This window comes from Rattus rattus, chromosome 4 (assembly GCF_011064425.1).
Source record: "Rattus rattus isolate New Zealand chromosome 4, Rrattus_CSIRO_v1, whole genome shotgun sequence".
NCBI classification, from domain to species: Eukaryota; Metazoa; Chordata; class Mammalia; order Rodentia; family Muridae; genus Rattus; species Rattus rattus.
In genome coordinates this window covers 54,304,674-54,324,226 of record NC_046157.1, presented here as the reverse complement: position 1 = coordinate 54,324,226, position 19,553 = coordinate 54,304,674, and the positions used below count along the sequence as shown (strand labels likewise).

Below are 19,553 nucleotides of genomic sequence, written 5' to 3'. Positions count from 1 at the left end.
AACTGCAATTGAATAATCTTAAACAACAACCAACCTGCCAAGGCCACTGGTATTGGCTGAGCAATCTCTCAGATTTATAAAGGCCGACCTTGTGACAATCCAAGATTCTGATTACAGTTACCGAGTCTTCGTAATCTTATTATTCGTAGTCAGAACACAGACCCAATAGTTAACCAACTGCCCACTAAGTTTGCCTCTACCACTAGCTAATGCTGTGAGCGATTCATCAGCACAACGGAAATCGTACCAGTCTGCTTGCTTAAGGGAAGGTAAGTGTGGAGTACAAACGTATCGGAGCACTAATGGGGCACCTTGCAGAGTGGGTGTCCGAGGGGTCTCAGATGACCACAGCACCTTGGAAACCATTCCTAGCAGTGCTTCTCCCAAACTACAAATTCAAGTACCAACTGAAACCTTAACATAGTCACCCTGTGGCACTTGCTCTGAGTTCCATTCCCAGCAACCATACTATAGCTCACAAACGTCTGTAATGGGATCCAATGTCCTCTTCTGTGTGTCTGAAGATGGTGACAGTGTACTCATACATGAAATAAATAAATCTTAAGAACAAAAGATTTATCATAAATATATTGAGTGGTTTGTCAGGGTGTGTGTGTATACATACATACATACATACATACATTCATACATACATACCATGTGCATATCTGGTGCCCACAGAGCCCAAAGAAGGCATAGGACTTTCTGAAACTGACATTCTGGAAGTGTTAGGAGCCCACGTGGGTGGTAGGAATGGAACCCAGGTCTTTTGGAAGAGACTCCAGTGCTCTTACCTGCTATTACACTAAAGTGGAATAGAATGTGCACGTTTGGTAGTGTACTTCCAATCATCTCTAGACCACTTATAAATCTAGTAAGCAGGGGCTGAAGAGATGGCTCAGTGGTTAAGAGCACTGACTGCTCTTCCAGAGGTCCTGAGTTCAATTCCCAGCAACCACATGGTGGTTCACAACCATCTGTGATGTGATCTTGGCACCCTCTTCTGACATACAGGCATATATGCTGGCAGAACACTGTATACATAATAAATGAATAAATCTTTTTAAAAAATCTAGGAAGTAACAAGTACTATGTAAAAACAAGTGCTCTGATGTACTGCTTAGGTAATATAAGAAAAAAAGACAATACTACAAGATACACAACTTTCAAACAAGCGCTGGTGGGAACAAGGACTCTGAACTAAGAGGAAACTTGAGCAATATTGCGTCTGCACATTGCCACTCACAAAACTGCTCAAAGTGACCTCAACTCTTATCCCTTGGAACTCTCTACAATTTTACCCCAATATTTTTATATACATTTACTTATTTATTTTATTTAATGTATATGATTACACTGTAGCTGTCTTCAGACACACCAGAAGAGGGCATCGGATCCCATTACAGATGGTTGTGAGCCACCATATAGTTGCTTGGAATGGAACTCAGGGCCTCTGAAAGAGCAGTCAGTGCTCTGAGCCACTGAGCCACCTCTCCAGCTCTCACCCCAGTATTTTTAAGCCCACACTGGTGAGTTTGTGGTAGGAATGTGTCAACTATACTGTTTCACAGAACTCTGTAGTTTTGCTTGTAGGCACACGACATTTAAACACCTGAGTCTAACAGTAAACCATAAGCAGCAGCAGGCTCTGGATCTCAAAAGCACAAAGCCTCATTGGGCACGGCGTGCATTAGGAAAAGTCGGTTCACAGCACCAGTCTGAGTTAGGCTCTGTGGTCTACAAGTGTAGGACAATTTGTAAGAAAGCTTAAAGTCTATCCTCAACATTGTCCTCTCTCATGCTAGCTTGAGCTGCAAAGTACTTTAAACACAGAGACTTATAGTCATCCCCCTTCCTTTCGTAAAAGACTTAAGAAAAGGAACAAGTACTGTGGCTCTTTTGGAATTCATTCAGCATTGAGGCTCAAAGCTAAGTAACACTCTACTAACTGCACAAGCTTGGCAAATGCCTTAGTTTTGTGAAATCATACAGAATACTACACACTAGGCAATTTTAAAAGGTATGTGGGACAATTACATTCTCAGCCCATCATGCAATTTTTAAGAAACTTTTGTTTTGGGCTGGAGAGATGGCTCAGTGGTTAAGAGCACCGACTGTTCTTCAGAAGTCCTGAGTTCAATTCCCAGCAACCACATGGTGGCATCTGATGCCCTCTTCTGGTGTGTTCGAAGACAGCAACGGTGTACTTATATACAACCAATCAATCAATCAATAAATGAAACTTTTGTTTTTAACTGGGATCTTACTCAAACTGAAGGCAATTCTCATACTGCAGTCTCCCAAATGCTGGTGGAAATTTCTTACAATTCTATAGGCTAGAAAGTTCAAGGCGTCCCTTCCTATGTGGAGAGAGCATCCATCTCATAACAAAGGCAGAGGGTAACAGAGTACAAGGAGAAAGGGGGAGGGACCAAGTCTCCATCTTAATAACCTGTTTTCCTGATAAAGGCAGTGGCTTCCTGGTTTCCCAGCCACCTCTGATTCGGTCTCGTCTACCAACACACTTGCATAAATAACATGAATATGGTTCCACGTATGAATCTAATCATTCATACACATCAGTAATTCTAGACAACCTTTCCAAACCACAAGATTTCTTTCAGTTTGTAAAAAGCCACATTAATAATAGTTCTTATCTCAATCCACAAGGCTGAAATTAAATAAGGCAACGCACACATCTCAAGCTTAATCCCTGCGCCCCCCTACCACCACATACGCACTCAGTAAATGAGCAATATAATGCTCTGGAAATCTTTTTTAAATCTTTATTACCTTTGTCTGTGTACTATGGTGTGTGTATGGACAGAGCACAGGGTCATAGACCACTGCTCTGCCACTCACTAACTTAGTCCCCGGAAACAGGCTATCTCAGTGACTCTGCAGCTAAGCTCCAGCAACACCCCAGTCTCTTCCACTCAGTACAGCGATGGGGCGACAAGCATGCTCACACAACCCTACCAGCCTTTTACATAGGTGCTGGGGTCAGGCCCTCAAGCTTGCACAGCCAAGTGTGCTTCACTTTTGTGCCAATGCAAAGCTACCCAAATGCTACTCTCAACAAATTCAAGACTTTAGTAACTGCTAGTCGGTTCCAAAGGTTAGAGCTGCATATTCTGTTGTGACTCACAATTTAGCCTGAGGCAGAGCAGGGGTCCCTCTCAAATAACAGAATATTCGAAGTCTGACTACCATGCCTTACCCTTACCTTAACTACTATAATGCAAATGATTTCTAAATATAACTATCCCAGGCTATTTTTTAAGTGTGACATCCTAAAATCCCAGTGTTCAGATGTATTCTCTAATATACTGCAAGAGTGAATTAGTCTGACTACTTTTCTACTGATACAATAAAAGTTTACAATGTTCCCCAAAAAGGCTTTACGCGATACATCTTAGACTCTCATTCGTCAAGCATCAACACTGTGGAATGGTTGAACTTGGCTGAACCCTGGACTTTAGTAGAATTCATTTCTTGTATTTCAGCTTCTACATGGCCTTTCCATCTACCCCAAAGCACCAAGCATGGTGTCTTCTCCCTCTTACACCACTTGGAGTATCTTTCTTACTACGGTCTCTGCCATTCTTGGATAAGGAGCCTTGTGATTATACAGGGCCCTCCCAGATAATTCAAGTCTCTATACAGAGACCACTAAACCCCCGATTGTTTTGGTATGTAAGCTAACACAGTCCCAGGTTCAAGGAAACCACACTGTTGGGACCTATCTATCTGTACGAGAGAGGAGTATTTATCACTTTAAGTAAAACAGTGCTCTTTCGCCTTATTAAAATCTGCCATCAACTTAAACCCTGTTTTCAATCATCTCTAACAAAACTACATCTTCACAATGACTATGCTGGGCTTTAATAGTCTTTCCAACCTATTGAGGTTGTTTGGAAATCATTCAACTTTCATTCCACTTCATAAACTTACTTCGTATGCCTTGACTAAGTCATTCGGTGGTTTTGAATAAAAAAGGGGGAAGGTGGGGGAACAACTTCTAGGATGACCACAACTGAGTCTTAATATTTTTTATTAAAACTATTTGATACCCTTATCCGACCCCCATTTTTCTAAATGAATTCAGAATAAAGTTATAGCTAATACCTTTCTGAGAAAAACTGTTAAAGTCTTTACTTGACAAAACATTTTTTGTTATAAACTGTTAGTGAATACGTTCTGTTTACCAGCAACTAGCAGACTAGATATTCCTAAGAGAAACAGAACCAGAAGAGATAAGGAAACTAAAATTATTAGGAAATTACAAAGTGGTCTTAGTTTTTGCATGAGTGTCATTTTGCCTGTAACATGTGTACTCTAGAACCTACAGTTATGGACATCTGTAACCACCACTGTGCTGCTATGACTCTTAACCCAGGCCCTTTGCAAGAACAAGTCCTCTTAACCATTGAGCTGCCTCTCTAGGCCCAGTCTTAACTGTTTACGGAAAGGAATATATGGTGAATGTTTATGTATGATTGTATGCATGCGTGCATGTATGAGTCTGCCATTGAGGCCAGAGGTCAAAGTCAGATGTCCTTCACCGTTCTACCTCGTTTGAGACAGGGTCTCTCCGTGCATTTGGAGGGCATTCATTGGCCAGATTGACTGGCCAGCACCTCTCTCTGCCTTCCCAGTGCTGGGTTTCAAGGACGCCTGACACAGCAAGCACCTTAACCACTGGGCCATCTCTCTAACACCTTAAGCATCTTTTGAAATTCTTAAACTTCTTAAGTACTTTTCCCTTAGTTTCTTTCAAATGTACTTAGCCCAATCTTTCTCTTCCTTAAACTTGAAAACTGTTTCTCTCAAATTTACTTCCCAATGGATTACCAGTATACCCACCACTCTCTCCTTTGCTAATATCATATAACCTCCAAGATGATAGAGCATTTTCCCTTTAAGTCTTGTTATTCCTATTTAATTACAAAGTTTAAGGAAACAAACCAAAACCCAGGATTGTACAATGGGACAGCAAAGGCCCTTGCCATCAAGCCTGAGCTGGCTCCTGAGATCTACATGGAGGAGAGAACTGATTCTTGAAAGCCGTCCGCTGACCCCCACATGCACATGTGGTACAAAAACAAGGGAGAATTCGTCTAAAAGTCATATAAATATCTGCAGGGACAGGCAGGTGCCAAAGTCTTCAATAAGATGCAGGCATCAAAGGCGCTCCGTTCCATTCCACTTTTGTTTTTTCATTCAGAGTATCAGATGCACAAGAGTTACCCAAAGATTAAAACCAACACAATTGTGATATTGAATAACATAAAATTTCTCAACGACGATAACTGTTATTTCTGGGGAAAAAAATGCTTATCCAGCTACTTATAGCCTAAAGATAACTCCATAAAACTTATTGCTAAAGTAGACCAGGGGTAGCTTACAGTGCCTTCTAACATAGCATTCCATTTTGGGTCTTAATATGTTACTTAACAAAGCAATGTTGAGGAAATATTTTCTCCTAAGATTGGGGAAACCAGACTGGGGAAGGTCATGTTCTCCATGAAAGGAGAAGCCCGTGTCTACAGCTACCACGACAGGGACAGACAACAAGAAAGGGACTGTGAGACTGTTCCCCAGGAAAAATGCTTGCTGCTTGCTAAGCCCACGACTCCTGCAAGTTCTTTCACTTCCATAGGAGCAGAGCCACATGTGCCTCCTCACTCCATAAACGGAAGCAAAACTCTTCAAGAGACACTATAACTGAAATGCACACAACTCGATTAACAAAGGAAATCAATAAACAGTAAACTAAAGAGCAACCTTACCAAGCAAAGCTCAAAATATAAATTAAAATGGGCTAGAATTCTATGGTGTTGGATCCAGCACACAGCCAGCCAGTGAGACATGGCTGAAGCGTTTTAATTCCTCAGAGAAATATAGAGGTACAACAACAAAACAAAAACCTATAACCTTTCACCAACTCTACATCCAAAAATGTAGCAATGTAACAATGGAATGCTCTCAAACTTCTCAGTTACTATTCAGAAAACAAATGAATAAGAAGCAGTGTTCTGTTACATGGCTGTCGTCACATGGGAAAGAATCTCAATGTATGCAGGAGGAAAGAACACTAGAACACCTTAAAATTAACAGGTGCCGAATTTAGTGAGCTTACTTTATGGACCAATTTAAATCTGTCTAACTTGTACTTATTTCAAAAAGAAGTTAAATTATGAATGTAAAAGTTAACTTTAATTTGGGTCTAGGACTTTTTTTTTCCCTTTTTGAGACAAGGTTTAACTATGAGGATGGCCTCAACGTAAAGTTCTGCCTGCCTCAGCCTGAGTGCTATGACCACAAATATGTGCCACTGTGCCTGTTTTCAAGTTATTATAAATGTAATTAAATGAATAAAAAGGCTACTAGCTGGGCATTGTGGCACACCCTTTTAATCGGAACAGACACAGGCTGATGTCAGAATAGCCCGCCAGAGCTTATGTAAAGAGACCCTGTTTCAGGGGGAAAACCCAAAAAACACAAATATATAAACAAACAAATGAATATCTAAAATACATAAACTTATCAATGTCAGGTATGACTTGTCCATGAAATAAATTCTATTTGATCGCAGTCTGCTCTGCTTGCAAATTTTGGAACCTTTTAGTACTGGCAGACTGAACTTAGATATATATCCAGCTCTTCTTGAAAATCTTTAATAAATTTTTTCAATTACAAAAAAATAGTAGTTTAAAAACTTTCCCCTTAAAATTCTTAGCAGTGATCTGTAAATATAAAACGCAAATCTCGGAAACTATGGATGTATGTCTAATTTTTATTGGCATCTGTGCATTAAAGGGTCCTTTTAAAAATGTCTTATTTCGGGCTGGAGAGATGGCTCAGCGGTTAAGAGCACCCGACTGCTCTTCCAGAGGTCATGAGTTCAATTCCCAGCAACCACATGGTAGCTCACAACCATCTGTAAAGAGATCTGATGCCCTCTTCTGGTGTATCTGAAGACAGCTACAGTGTACTTATATATAATAAATAAATAAATCTAAAAAAGTCTTATTTCGGGCTGGAGAGATGGCTCAGTGGTTAAGAGCATTGACTGCTCTTTCAGAAGTCCTGAGTTTAAATCCCAGCAACCACACGGTGGTTCACAACCATCTGTAACGGTATCTGATACCATCTTCTGGTGTGTCTGAAGATAGCTACAGTGTACTTATATATAGTAAATAAATCTTTAAAAAAAAGTCTTATTTTTATATAAATTCTATTTTTTTAGGGGCAAATTCTTCGAAGCCTAAATGTTTAACCAAACCCCTTTCAGTTGCTTATATATAGACAGGCCTACCATCAACAGAAAAATAGCTCAACTTCAAAAAAGTTTGTTTAAAAAATAAGCAGGGGAAAGGTACTGTGTTGCTTCATTGCTCCCACGAGCAGTGTCCTACCCCTTTTCTCTGTCCTTCTTGGTACTGGGGACAAACCCTTGGGTTTGTTAAGCAAGTGCTCTCTACAGTCCAACCCAAGGTCTTTAGTTTGATGTAAGTACCATATTCCCCACCCACTTTATAAAACCATTCAGATCCTGTTTCCAACACCAGACCTTTTCCATTCCTTACCTCCATTTTGGTTCACAGAACTGCTGTCAATCCAAAACTCCTTTTCCTTTGCTCAAGAAATGTGCCAGAAGGTGATTCTAAGAAATGCTAACACTGGCAGGAGGGTTAAAGGTGCTTGCCACCAAGCCTAGTGACCTGAGTCCAATCCCCAGGACCCATGCAGAGGTAGCACTAACTCCCTATGGTTATCCTGACCTGCATGAACACACTGTGGTACACACACACACACCCATCATACACAAACAATAGTATAGCTTAGACTGTTCATTTTTTATCTCTGCCATTGCTCTATTTCATTAACACAGAGCCAGGTTTCAAACACAGTTTTATTATTATGCTTCACCAGTGAACTTGAACATTAGTATCTCCTCGAAATCGCCTGTGAAGAAATCTTTTCCATAAAATATTTCCTCTTAGACATCAAACAAAGAAAAAAAGAGCTTGTTGGAGAACGTAAAATCATTTTATTGGAAAACAATTAGAAAAGTTTTAGCATTTAGACAGTTAATACATAACACTGGCTATAGTGTCTGATTGTTAGCAATGAGCAAACACAGAATTTCTACCCCTCCTGTTTTTCCTTGAATTGGCTCTTCTGGATAACTTCTTAAAAAATCATGTCAAAAACAAAATTCAATAAAATTTAGAAATCAACAAAATAATTTTTTCTTTTAGTTTTTCAAGACAAGGTTTCTCCGCAGTCTTGGTTGTCATTTGCTCTATAGATCAGGCTTGGCTTCAAAATCAAGAAATCCTCCTGGTTCTCCCTCTGCCTCTGCCTGCCAAATGCTAGGATTAAAGGAGTTTGCTGCCACTGTCCGCTCAACACAATAATTTACAAAGCCATGTAGTTGGCTAACAGATATTGGTTTCAATCTGACAAAACCAAATCAAGCGAGAAATAGTGAAATGGTATGTCATAATATAACATTTGAGTTTTAAAATGTTTTTAATATAATAAAACTATATGCTAAAACTGTACAGTTCACTGGATTTTAGAATACTGAACAACAGTGAAGGGCCTGTATATAAATTGGGACAGCCACCATAGTGACATACACCCCCGCTATCCCAGCACTTGGCAGAGCCAGGCACTGCTGCTGCACATTCAGAAGCAGTCTGGGCTACAGTGTTACCTGCTACCCAGAATTACAAAGTAAGACCCTGTTCTCAAGAAAGAGAAAAAAAAAAAAAAAAAAAAAAAGACTTGCATGTATCAACAATCTCCAGGGCTTGGCAACCCTTTCTATAGTGGACTGACTCCTATTGTTTGGCACCTCTTAGGAGTTAGGTGATACACACATTTTAAAGTGTGTACAGGTGTACCTGCACAAAGTCTTTAATCCCAGCACTCGGGAAGCAGAGGCAGGCAGATCTGTGTGAGCTGGTGGCCAGCCTGGTCTACATAGGGAGTTGTGCGATCCAGAGAAACTTGTGGAGCTCACCCATTGAGCAAGGCTACGTCCAGAAGCCCTCTGCCTGTCTCCCCAGTGCTAGAGTTACAGGCGCATATTACCAAACCCAGATTCTTCAGTGGTGCTGGGATCCACAATAGGTGCTTATCCTTGCACAGCAGACATGACCAAATGAGCCACATCCTCAGCGTACACATTAATTTTTCAGGGATATCTTGTTATTTAAAGAGTTATATGGTTCAGTGGAGTATCTGCTGCTCTTGCAGTTCAGTTCCCTGTACCCACATGGTGGCTTTATTGCAATTCTCAGAAATCTAACATTCCCTTCTGTCCTTTGCAGGCAGTGTGTACCTGGTGTACAGACATACATTCAGGCAAAATACTTATACAAATAAAAAAAAACCTTAGATACATTACAATAATTATATAGTTATACTCTATGTAGGTAGGGTTTTATTGCTTCAGCTAAAAATTAATGCTAACCAAGAACAGGAAAAGACAAAATAGAAATTCCATCAAATACATGAAGACACTAGAGATCTTTCAGAGGGAGATGGATGACATACTACAAAGTCCTGCTCTAATAACACAATAGCATAGAGAGGCAACAGCACCATACAATAGTAAGGGGCTATGATATATTGGACCAGGTCTAAACAATACATTTTCTGTTTATTCTTTACTTATCATAAGCATTTGTAATATAAATACCATAGGAATAAAATATCCCTATCATCCTAGTATCTTCTTAGTTCAGACTCTTTTTTTTTTTCTTTTTTCAGAGCTGAGGACCGAACCCAGGGTCTTAGCACTTGTAGCAAGCGCTCTACCACTGAGCTAAGTCCCCAACCCCTTAGTTCAGACTCTTAAGTCCTAAAGAGTAGAACAGTGGCTCTTGCTGAGATTTGCCCAGTCTATATGCAACCTAGAGTGCAAACCCACCAAGTATGAGCACATCAGGAAATACCCATCTCCCCACCTCAGGCTGTCAGTTCTAAATATCCACCCCGAGATTTCTTTGGGTCTGGTGTCTCCAGTTTTGTGATAAACTTGTGTATATTCCTGTGCTTGATAATATACTCCACTATGCTGGTTAGATCAGTGCCTCCTCCCTGCTGAGACTATATTTCTAATATATTTATAAAAAGCTTAGTGTCGGCTTCAAACAAGTATGTAGTAAATATGAAACTTTAAAACAGAAGCCCAGTGAACAAAAATTATGCAGAGTGTCATTACTAAGTGACAAACAGTAATTGGGATTATAGATGTATAAACAGGAAAAATCAAACACTGGCTTTGGGGTAAAAAGCATCACTGATTAAGACAGATGTTTGTGGTATGTGGAGCATGTGGAGGCCAGGTGACAACCTGATGGGATGGCCCATTTTCTGCTGTCTACTCACCTCTGATAAAATATAACAACAAAAAAACAAACAAAAAAAAAAAAATCCTAGTTTCTAGTTCTTAACTGCTTCCCAGAGTTCCACCTGATTTTCAGATTAATCTACCACAGCTCCATAGTAAGGTGTCTACTTACATACATCAGTGAAGAGTTTTAACTATAAAGCAAGGAATATAATCAACAAGCCACATGAATGCTGAACACAACAGTCATGGTCAGGGTTATATAATACTGTGTTATCAAGATATATTTAAAATGTGATTTCAATGTGTACAGACATCCATACAAGGTAACTTGAAATGCTTAAACTGTGTCCTTCTTCTATCCCATGGCCAAAAACCTACAACTTATTTCTGTCTTTAAACAAAGAAAGCCATCATTTTGGCATCTTTCTAAAAAAAAGTTATAGATATCCTCAATTCTGTTTAACCATATGTAGAAACCAAACCTTTCTATTACTCAATTTATTATTTATATAGCTAGCTTTTTCTGGAGCTAAATACTTGACAAAAATGTTAAAGAGGAACACATTTTTATCAAGAACATTAGGGATAAATAAGTGCTGTTGGAATGTTCTGAAGAGACAGATTTCCTTCCATTACTACTGTGTAAAGAGACTTCAAACACTGACAGAGATCACAGTTGGGAATAGAAGAAAACTGTAACTAACAGGATCCAAACGCTCCTGGAATAGCAGCACTGCACAGGGAAATGCAGTAAGAAACTGCTAGCAGTTAGTATGCATCCCTTTCACAAAGTAAGAGCATTCTGAACCCTTTTCCCACTCAGACTTCTCAAAAAAGAATGACTACAAAAGTATTAACATTGCAAGTTAAAAAATAGGAACAGTCTCACCAGAAATCTAAACTCCACTGAACAACTGTGCCTACTAACCAAGAGGTAAAACATCACGGGAATTACAGTGTAAACAGGGACAGCAAGCTCCCAGCTGATAGACTTCTCCTTTCAGGGTAAGTGCTGAGTCAAGAGTGGCCTTAGAACATTAGCTCATAACCAAGTGGTCACAGCTCTGTCTGACTTAAAGATAAGCTGGGTCTTACAACTACTCTTACTTTCTTCCCCTTCACTGCAAAGCAGCACTGTGTGCACACCACACCTCAGTGCTAACGCTCTCAGAAAGCCTCCTCGATGGTCTGAGTTCAGAACATATTCATGTTAGGACTCTAGATGCTTCCTCTCCTTTCTTATTTTCTCACAAGCACAACAGTGCTTCCCAGGGGCTGTTACTACATGGAAAGCTACCCCTCCCACCCCGCCACCAGTATATTTTGGGTTTAAACTTCTAATACATATATAAACACAGTTTGCTGTTGCCTTTAATATTATGAATGTAAAGGAGTCAAAATGCAATGTGAGTACAACTGTCAGCTCAGCGGATATACACAGGAATACATTTGACAAAGTTCATTGCAGTTTATCAGCAAAAATGGATTCTTTGTAGAATTTAAGCACATTTAATATGCATAATAAGCAACATATGTACAAATACAGTCTCTGTCTTATTGTTCACAGGCCAAAATCCACCATCTGATTGTCTCTGCTGGAAGCAACAAAGAAAAAAGGACTATTTTTAAGTAACAACTCATTTTCATTTTTAAAAAATTTACATTATGTTTATACTTTCAAGATTTTTAAATTTAGATAAATGAGCAGGATATATTCTTTGAAAGCCTAAAACTACAATTAAAGGGGTTAAAAAAATCTGTAACTGTCTGCCTCCCAAGTGCTGGGATTAAAGGCACCCATCCCCCAGCTAAAAAGTCCTGTAACTTTTACACATTCCATAAACTTCAGCAGATTTTTAAACTTTTCACACTGAGGAAAACCACAAAGCAACACACAGCATATTGGCCAACATGGACCTGCCTTAGTCCACCTTCAAGACTTATCATTTAAAAGAAAAAAGACTTATTACTCTCTTTGAGAGAATAGTGCATCCAAACAGCAATTAATGAATGCCTTTAATTACTTCCCCTTTCTTCTTCTTCTGTACCAAGCAGACTTCAGTGACATCATTCCCAATCTATCCTCTTCCTTTTACCACTCCCAACCTTCTGCTGCTGCTTTAAACTCACCTTTTCATATCCCTTCCCTGAATATGCTCAACTCTATCCTTTAAAGTTCATTTTGTATATATGGATGCTCTGTCTGCATGTATGTCTGTGCTCGGGAAGAGGGCTTCAGATCCCCTGGAACTGGAGTTATACGGTTCTGTGAATAGCCAGGTCTCCAGCAAGAGCAGCAAGCACTTTTAATCGAAGCAATGATGACTCCAGCCCTAAAGCCTCTTCTACCTAATGGAGACTAGGGTTTATGCCATATTACCTGAAAAGCCCAATCTCATCCATAGTGCCCACCTCTTACCAAAACGAAAACCTTAATGGCCTAAACACATGGCCTGTCATTCAGCAGTGCTAGTTCACTGTTAGCTGGCTTTCCATCACTCATAAAGCAGCCTTTTCCTTTAACTGCTCAAAACCAAACAACCAGAGAGGGCACTTGACCTCTTACTTCCTTATCCATTCAACCCTAAACTTCAAATTCCATCAGTGGCCTTAAGTCTGCTGGCCAGTCCCTTGTACTCTACAAAGCATATCAATTAAGAGACATTACATTCAAATACTGTCTCTGCCATTATTGAGAAATGTGTGCCTGGGTAAATTTTTATTTAACTTCTTTGAAAATCTGCCTCTATGTATATAACTGGATGTCTGTGCAAGGCTGTAGGAATACATATCTGTTAAAGTAGACATAGTGCCCAACAAGCCAAATCGTATTCTCCTCCTCTCCCCTGCACCCTGGAATTTTTTGCACCAGCACCCATGAGAGTGACTCTGTCCCTGTTTTGGCTACTCCCAACTTTAAATATGACATGCCCCATTGCTTGCCAGAAATATCCATGTGACCATTCATTCCACACAGTGACAACTTAACCTATTCCACAACCAAACACACTTTCTTTTCCACTAGATGTAATTTTGAAGACTGACAGCACCATCACCGTCTCGCATCTAGAATACAGTGACAAAAGCCATTTATGGAACTGCCAGGCACCAAGGTCCTGAAGTACTTTGGCTCACATCCTTTCATGCCTCTCCTGACCTACACCTGCCTCTCCTGACCCACATGACACCAGCACAAGCTCAACACAATCTTGCCATCTTACTACTTAAAACTTCAATGTTTACTCACAGCCAAAATGACAATCAAGTACTTCAGACATGAAACATCACACCACACACTGCCATCCGACTAGTTCCCAGAATCAAACTACTGCTCACTTCTCAGCCCTGCTGCCCCTTCAATCTGCCTCCTCTGAAATCCTAAAACAGATACCTTTTCACTGATACCCCATAGGCACTCCACAACACAGAGGAAAAACTGTTCTTTTTCTATTAGACTCCCTAAGTGAAAGAGAACCAGTGTTAAGAACAGTGGAACAACGGAACAGTTTTAAACCACAAGCAATTTGGGAGATTCAATGTTACAAGGACCTGACCTCATCAGTAATATTTTTTGAATGGGGAAAAGGAATGAGCACAAGACTTAGGTTTTAATTTGCAACTTAGCCCAGAGAGTTGGCAATGGCAACCCTCACCTAACAAATGTAACTTCAAGTTCATAAACTAGGATAAAGGTAAATTAACATGAGAAAATGCTTAGCATGACATCTAAAAAGTCAAAATGCTATTTCCCCTTCTCAAAGATCACACACACACACACACACACACACACACACACACACACACACCTAAGTTTCATATTTCAAAGCAATTCAAATTGACTGCAGTTTTAGGCTATTTTTCCTCATCCATTCAACCAGGAGCTTCAAATTTTATTATCCTTAAAAGGTTTGGTGGCGGGGGTTGGGGATTTAGCTCAGTGGTAGAGCGCTTGCCTAGGAAGCTCAAGGCCCTGGGTTCGGTCCCCAGCTCCGAGAAAAAAAAAAAAAAGGTTTGGTGGCCTTAAGTCTTTAATTTGTTGATCACTCCCTTAGTAGTCTAAAACCCTGATTAAGTGAAATGGCTAACATTAGAAACTTTAACAAAGTACTTGATATCACCTTCCACAATACCTTAAATAAGGAGTGTTTCTGGTCTTTAAAAACATTAAAAATCCTCCTTGTTCATTAAACCTTCAGGTTAGCTCTCACCTCAAGAGGTGTGCCTGAAATCTTAAGACTGTGGCATTTGTGTAAGTCCCCATCTATTCAAGAACCATTTGCCAGGCACCTGCTATGATGGGAGCAATTTTATAAAGTCGATGTTCAACGTGAACACTTGGTGCATCATCACTGACTTCTGGAAACCCACATTATTTTACTGTTTTGAAAATCATCTCTGGGCTGGAGAGAGAGCTCAGCGGTTAAAAGCAATGAAAGCTCATCCAGAGGTCCCGAGTTCAATTCCCAGCAACCACTTGGTTGCTCGAAACCATCTGTAATAGGACCCGATGCCCTCTTCTGGTGTGTCTGAAGACAGCAACAGTGTAGTTATATATTATAAATAAATCTTTTTAAAAAAGAGAGAAAATCATCTCTAGTCAACCCTTTCATCTCACTTCCCACCTGATGCAACTACTGTGGTCTGGGGAGACATGGATTTATCAGTTGAGGAAAAGTATTTTGAAGCGTAATCTGTACAGCAATAAATATTCTCAACTGCAGAATTAATTGGAGAGTTCCCTACTAGGGCGCTATGACTAGAAAGAGGAGTAACACCCTAATACTACTGCGAGTTGAGCCATAGAAATCTCATTGTGAGATGGAGCAAGTTCTGACACCACATCAACACGTGTCAAACTATGACATCAGATTTCTTCAATGCTGGTTTATCTTTAGCATTGAAACGAGAAACATAATCCAACCCGACCCACAATAGTTTCCACTTTGCAACTGCGTTTTAAAGCATCAATGGTCGTCTCCTCCTCTCAAATCCACTCAGATAAATAAGATGGTATGGACTTTATGCTCCAAGAGCAGCACCTGGAAGTGAGACACGACCAGAAGGCTATAAGGTGGTAGGCAGCTTTGTTCCCGGTTTGGGGAGGTTTTCACATGTAAATGTTCCTGAGAAAGGGAGCTGAGGATTAAGTACCCCGAGAGGGCGGTGCGAGGGTGAGCAAGTGGAGACCCAAGCTTTGCCTTTCGAGCAGACTAAACGGGGCGTACACTTCGCTCTCCCATTCAACTTTTTAGGTGTCACGATGTACAGAAAGGGTACGTTCTGGACAGAAAGGCTAAGAAACTACCTCTCTGTGTTTATTTGTGAGCGTGTCAATCCAGGAGGCGGGAGGGCAGACACCCTCTCTAACTCCCCGCCAGCCGGGATCAGAGTCCAGCGGCCGACGCGCCGCGGCCTGAGCAACAGGAGAGCTGAGGCGGCTGCTACGCCGGCCCCACGACCCGCGGGAACTCCCGCCCCTGAGTCCGTCCGCCCGTCCGCCCGCCCGCGCACCGTTGCAGCTCCTGGCGGGATCCGGGCACCGCAAAACCGATAACGCGGCTGGGAGCACAAGGGCCACGTTGAAGAAGCCGGAGCCGGCACAGGCCGGAAGGGGGAGAAGGGGGCACTGGCGGGGGAGGGGCGCGGGGTCAGACCCAGGCGGTGGCCGCGACCTCTCCCCAGCTTCAGGCCCGCTGCCCCGGAACCCAGGGCAGGAAGCGTCCCCGCCCGGACTCGGTGCTCTAAAGCCCTCGGGCAGCGGGAGAAGCGACCTGGCTGGCCCGCAGCAGACTTGCCCTGAGCACCCCTCACCTCCTGGTTGAAGGCGTTGACGGCGTCCATGTTCGCGTTGCGGCGGCGGCTGCTCCGGGCCCGCCGGTCACATAGACCTCGCGCCGCGGCTGAGTAGGGCCGGGAGCCGGCAGGGCCCTAGGGCGTGGGGGGGAGGAGGACGGGAGGCGACAAGCGGCGGAGGCCGAGCAGGAAGGGGCTGCGGCCGAGGCGGCGAGGCTGGGCCGGTCGAGCGCAGACAGAGGCGGCGGGCCCCTGCTCAGTTCTGTGAGCTGGAGGAGAGCTGGGAGGCAGCGGCAGCGCGGGGCTCCAACATGTCCGTTTGGCGGTGGCGGCTGCGCTCTGCGTCGCGCTGACACGGCCCCCCGCGCCCTCACGCACTGGCTCACACTAGCCCGGCCGGCTAGCGGGCGGGCCTCTCTGTCTCTCTCCTCTCTTTCGCCAGCAGGATGGCGGCAGCGACCCGAGTGCACGCCGCGCGAAGCACCCTGGGACAGCTCGGGCCTCCAAGCGCTTCCTGCGCACGGCTCCGCCCCGCTCGTGCTTGGCCCCGCCCCCTCCCCGCCCCCATCGCGCGCAGAGCAGCTAGCGCGTGACGGAGCGGTGTAGCGCGCTTTCCCGCCGGTTGAGGCTGCGGAGGGTCCCGTTCTTCTGGGCTCAGGGTCCGGACGAGGGCTCCCGGGGTGCATTGTGGTGCCGTCGTGCCCAGGCAAGACTGCGCCCCGTTGCTGCGACAAACAAAGCGCGGAGGATGAGCATCTGCAGTCTCTCAAGTCTCTTGCTTCGGTCTCTTGCGTATGGATCTGGTGGAAGCCCTGAGCAGCCTCCGAGGACTGGGCTCCCGAACCCCTAACGCTAATTTCCCCAAATCCTGTTGTGTCTTTCTCGGCAGAAGTGCTGTTCTGATTCACTTTCCTTGAGTTCTCACCGCCTGCCGCGCGCTGCGACCTATGTCTGTCGGGTGTGTGAAAAATGAAAGTTTTTCTGCTACAGAAACCTCACTTTTGTGGAGAGGGCAGGCTCGTGGGAGCAGGAGTATAAAAGCAAGAGGGCCTGACACAGGCTGGAAGTCCGGGACTACTTCCCGCAGAAAATGGCGAGAAGCCTAAAAGAATTAGAGAAAGGAGGGACCCTCTGGGCCTTACGCATTGTGCCATCACCTCTCCTTGAAGGACAACTTGCTTGGAAAGCAATCGGCCCTACCGAGACCATGCCCTAACAAAGTTAGGATTTTGTTCTTAAGGGGGCTTCGTGCAGGTTGGCGTCCTGCAAAGTATGCGCTCAGAAGGGTGTGAAAGTAAGTGGGGTCAGGGACAGCATGGCTTCGGGCCCTGGAGATACGAGGCTGAAAGTATCAGGCAGTGAAGGAAGCACATACTTAGGGAGTGGGTCTGGCACAAAATGGTGTCGGGAGGGAGGATACACAATGCTCCTTGAAAGACGTGAGTGGTGGGTTTGAGTCAACTTAATAATTTCAGGAAGGAATGAGTTTGATGGAGTACCGGTTAATCACTGCTCCAAGCCTCTGTCAGTGCCTATCAACAGTTCCTCATTTTACAGTTGAGAGAGTGAAGCCTAGTTGAGTTAATCACCATGCCCAAGGTCATCTGGCTGGATAATTATCTTTGGAGGCTTTATCCATTTGAGCTGCTCCTGGGATAGTAAGTGAGGGCTTCTGGGGTATGAGTCAAGTCCAGTAAAATGGCTAACAGGAGGTAGATACCTGGGAATCAATACTGCACAGCTAAAAGCGGGCAAAGGGGCAGACAGACAAGGAGCAGAGGTGTTTAAGAACAAGAGGTTGGGAAAAACAAAACAACAGCAAAAAAAAAAAAAAAAACCTGTAGGGTGTGATCAGCCCTGTCCAGGGCTATAGGTTCAAGTTCAACAGTTGTAAGGATCAGGAAATATCTCTCCATAGGATACTGTGGTTAACAAGAATTAACAGTAAATTTCAAAGTAACCATTGGAGGGGATCCTGAATCTATCCCACGCACAGAGAAATAATCAGACTGGTGGCACATAACTTAAATCCATTGCTCTGGGGTTAAAGGCAGGATCTCAGAGATCAAGGCCAGCCTGGTCTACAGAGCAAATTCTAAAACAGAAAAGCCCTCGTTTAAAAGACCAACATAAGGGGCTGGAGAGATGGCTCAGCGGTTAAGAGCACTGACTGCTCTTCCAGAAGTCCTGTGTTCAAGTCCCAGCAACCACATGGTGGCTCACAACCATCTGTAATGGGATCTGATGCCCTCTTCTGGTGTGTCTGAAGACAGCTGAAGTGCACTCACATAAATAAAATAAATCTTTAAAAAAAAAAAAGCCAACATAAATAATAAAAATCTGCTTTAATGACTTGTCTCACTTACCCTGAGCTAACCATTACTCATTGTATAGTACACCTGTTCCACACTGTACCTGGTAAATATGCCTAACTATTACATAACAATTAAAAGTTAAGGGCTGGGGATTTAGCTCAGTGGTAGAGCGCTTGCCTAGGAAGCGCAAGGCCCTGGGTTCGGTCCCCAGCTCCGAAAAAAAGAACCAAAAAAAAAAAAAACAATTAAAAGTTAAATCACTGGAAAGTGCTGGGTATGTTGGTATAGTATCCAGAAACTTATCTTTTTTTTTTTTTCCCGGAGCTGGGGACCGAACCCAGGGCCTTGCGGTTGCTAGGCAAGCGTTCTACCACTGAGCCAAATTCCCAACCCCTTATCTTTTTTTTAAAAAAATTATTTGTTTACTATATGTAAGTATATATAGCTGTCTTTAGACACACCAGAAGAGGGCATCAGATCTCATTACAGATTGTGAGCCACCATGTGGTTGCTGGGATTTGAACCCAAGACCTTTGGAAGAGCAGTCAGTGCTCTTAACCATCAAGCCATCTCTCCAGCCCCACCCCAGAAACTTATCTTACATGTTGGCCGGAGTGCTGAGGACAAAACCGCAAGCAATGCTCATGACAGAAGGCAAGGGCAGGTAAAGAAATTGACAGGCAAGTTGAGAAGGCATCAGGGACACTAGGATAAGGGGACAGTTTGTATGAAGGTGTGAAGCGTGCTCATTTATTTGCTGTATTCTTGGCTGGATCCTGTATTAGTCCTTTCCCGTTTTTTTTTTTTTTTTTTTTTAAATCGTGTGACACACTTCTGCCATGGCATGCATGCGTGTGGCAGTTCTCTCCTTCCTAGTGACCAAACTCGGGATAACATTGAACAGTGCCATCTCGCCAGTCTTTTAGTTTATTCTGCGAAAGATCTCACCCATTAAGGGCTGCCCTCAAACTTGATGTGTAGTTGCCTGGTCCTCCCACCTCCTCCTCCCACATGGACCCCCTTAAGTGATTTTAGTTAATTTCTTGTTGCTGTGACCAAATACTTGGCAA

General features: G+C 42.9%; 1 protein-coding gene across 1 annotated transcript in view; it reads right to left on the bottom strand.

Moving 5' to 3' along the window:
• The window catches only part of Scaf4 (SR-related CTD associated factor 4), a 55,959-nt gene extending 39,643 nt beyond the window's left edge, over positions 1 to 16,316 (bottom strand). Inside the window, exon 1 of the mRNA XM_032900459.1 lies at positions 16,187 to 16,316. Within this exon, the coding sequence (XP_032756350.1) occupies positions 16,187 to 16,216 (30 nt within the window). The 5' untranslated portion in view covers positions 16,217 to 16,316. The remainder of the gene's footprint in view (positions 1 to 16,186) is intronic.
• Between the last annotated feature and the right edge of the window lie 3,237 nt (positions 16,317 to 19,553).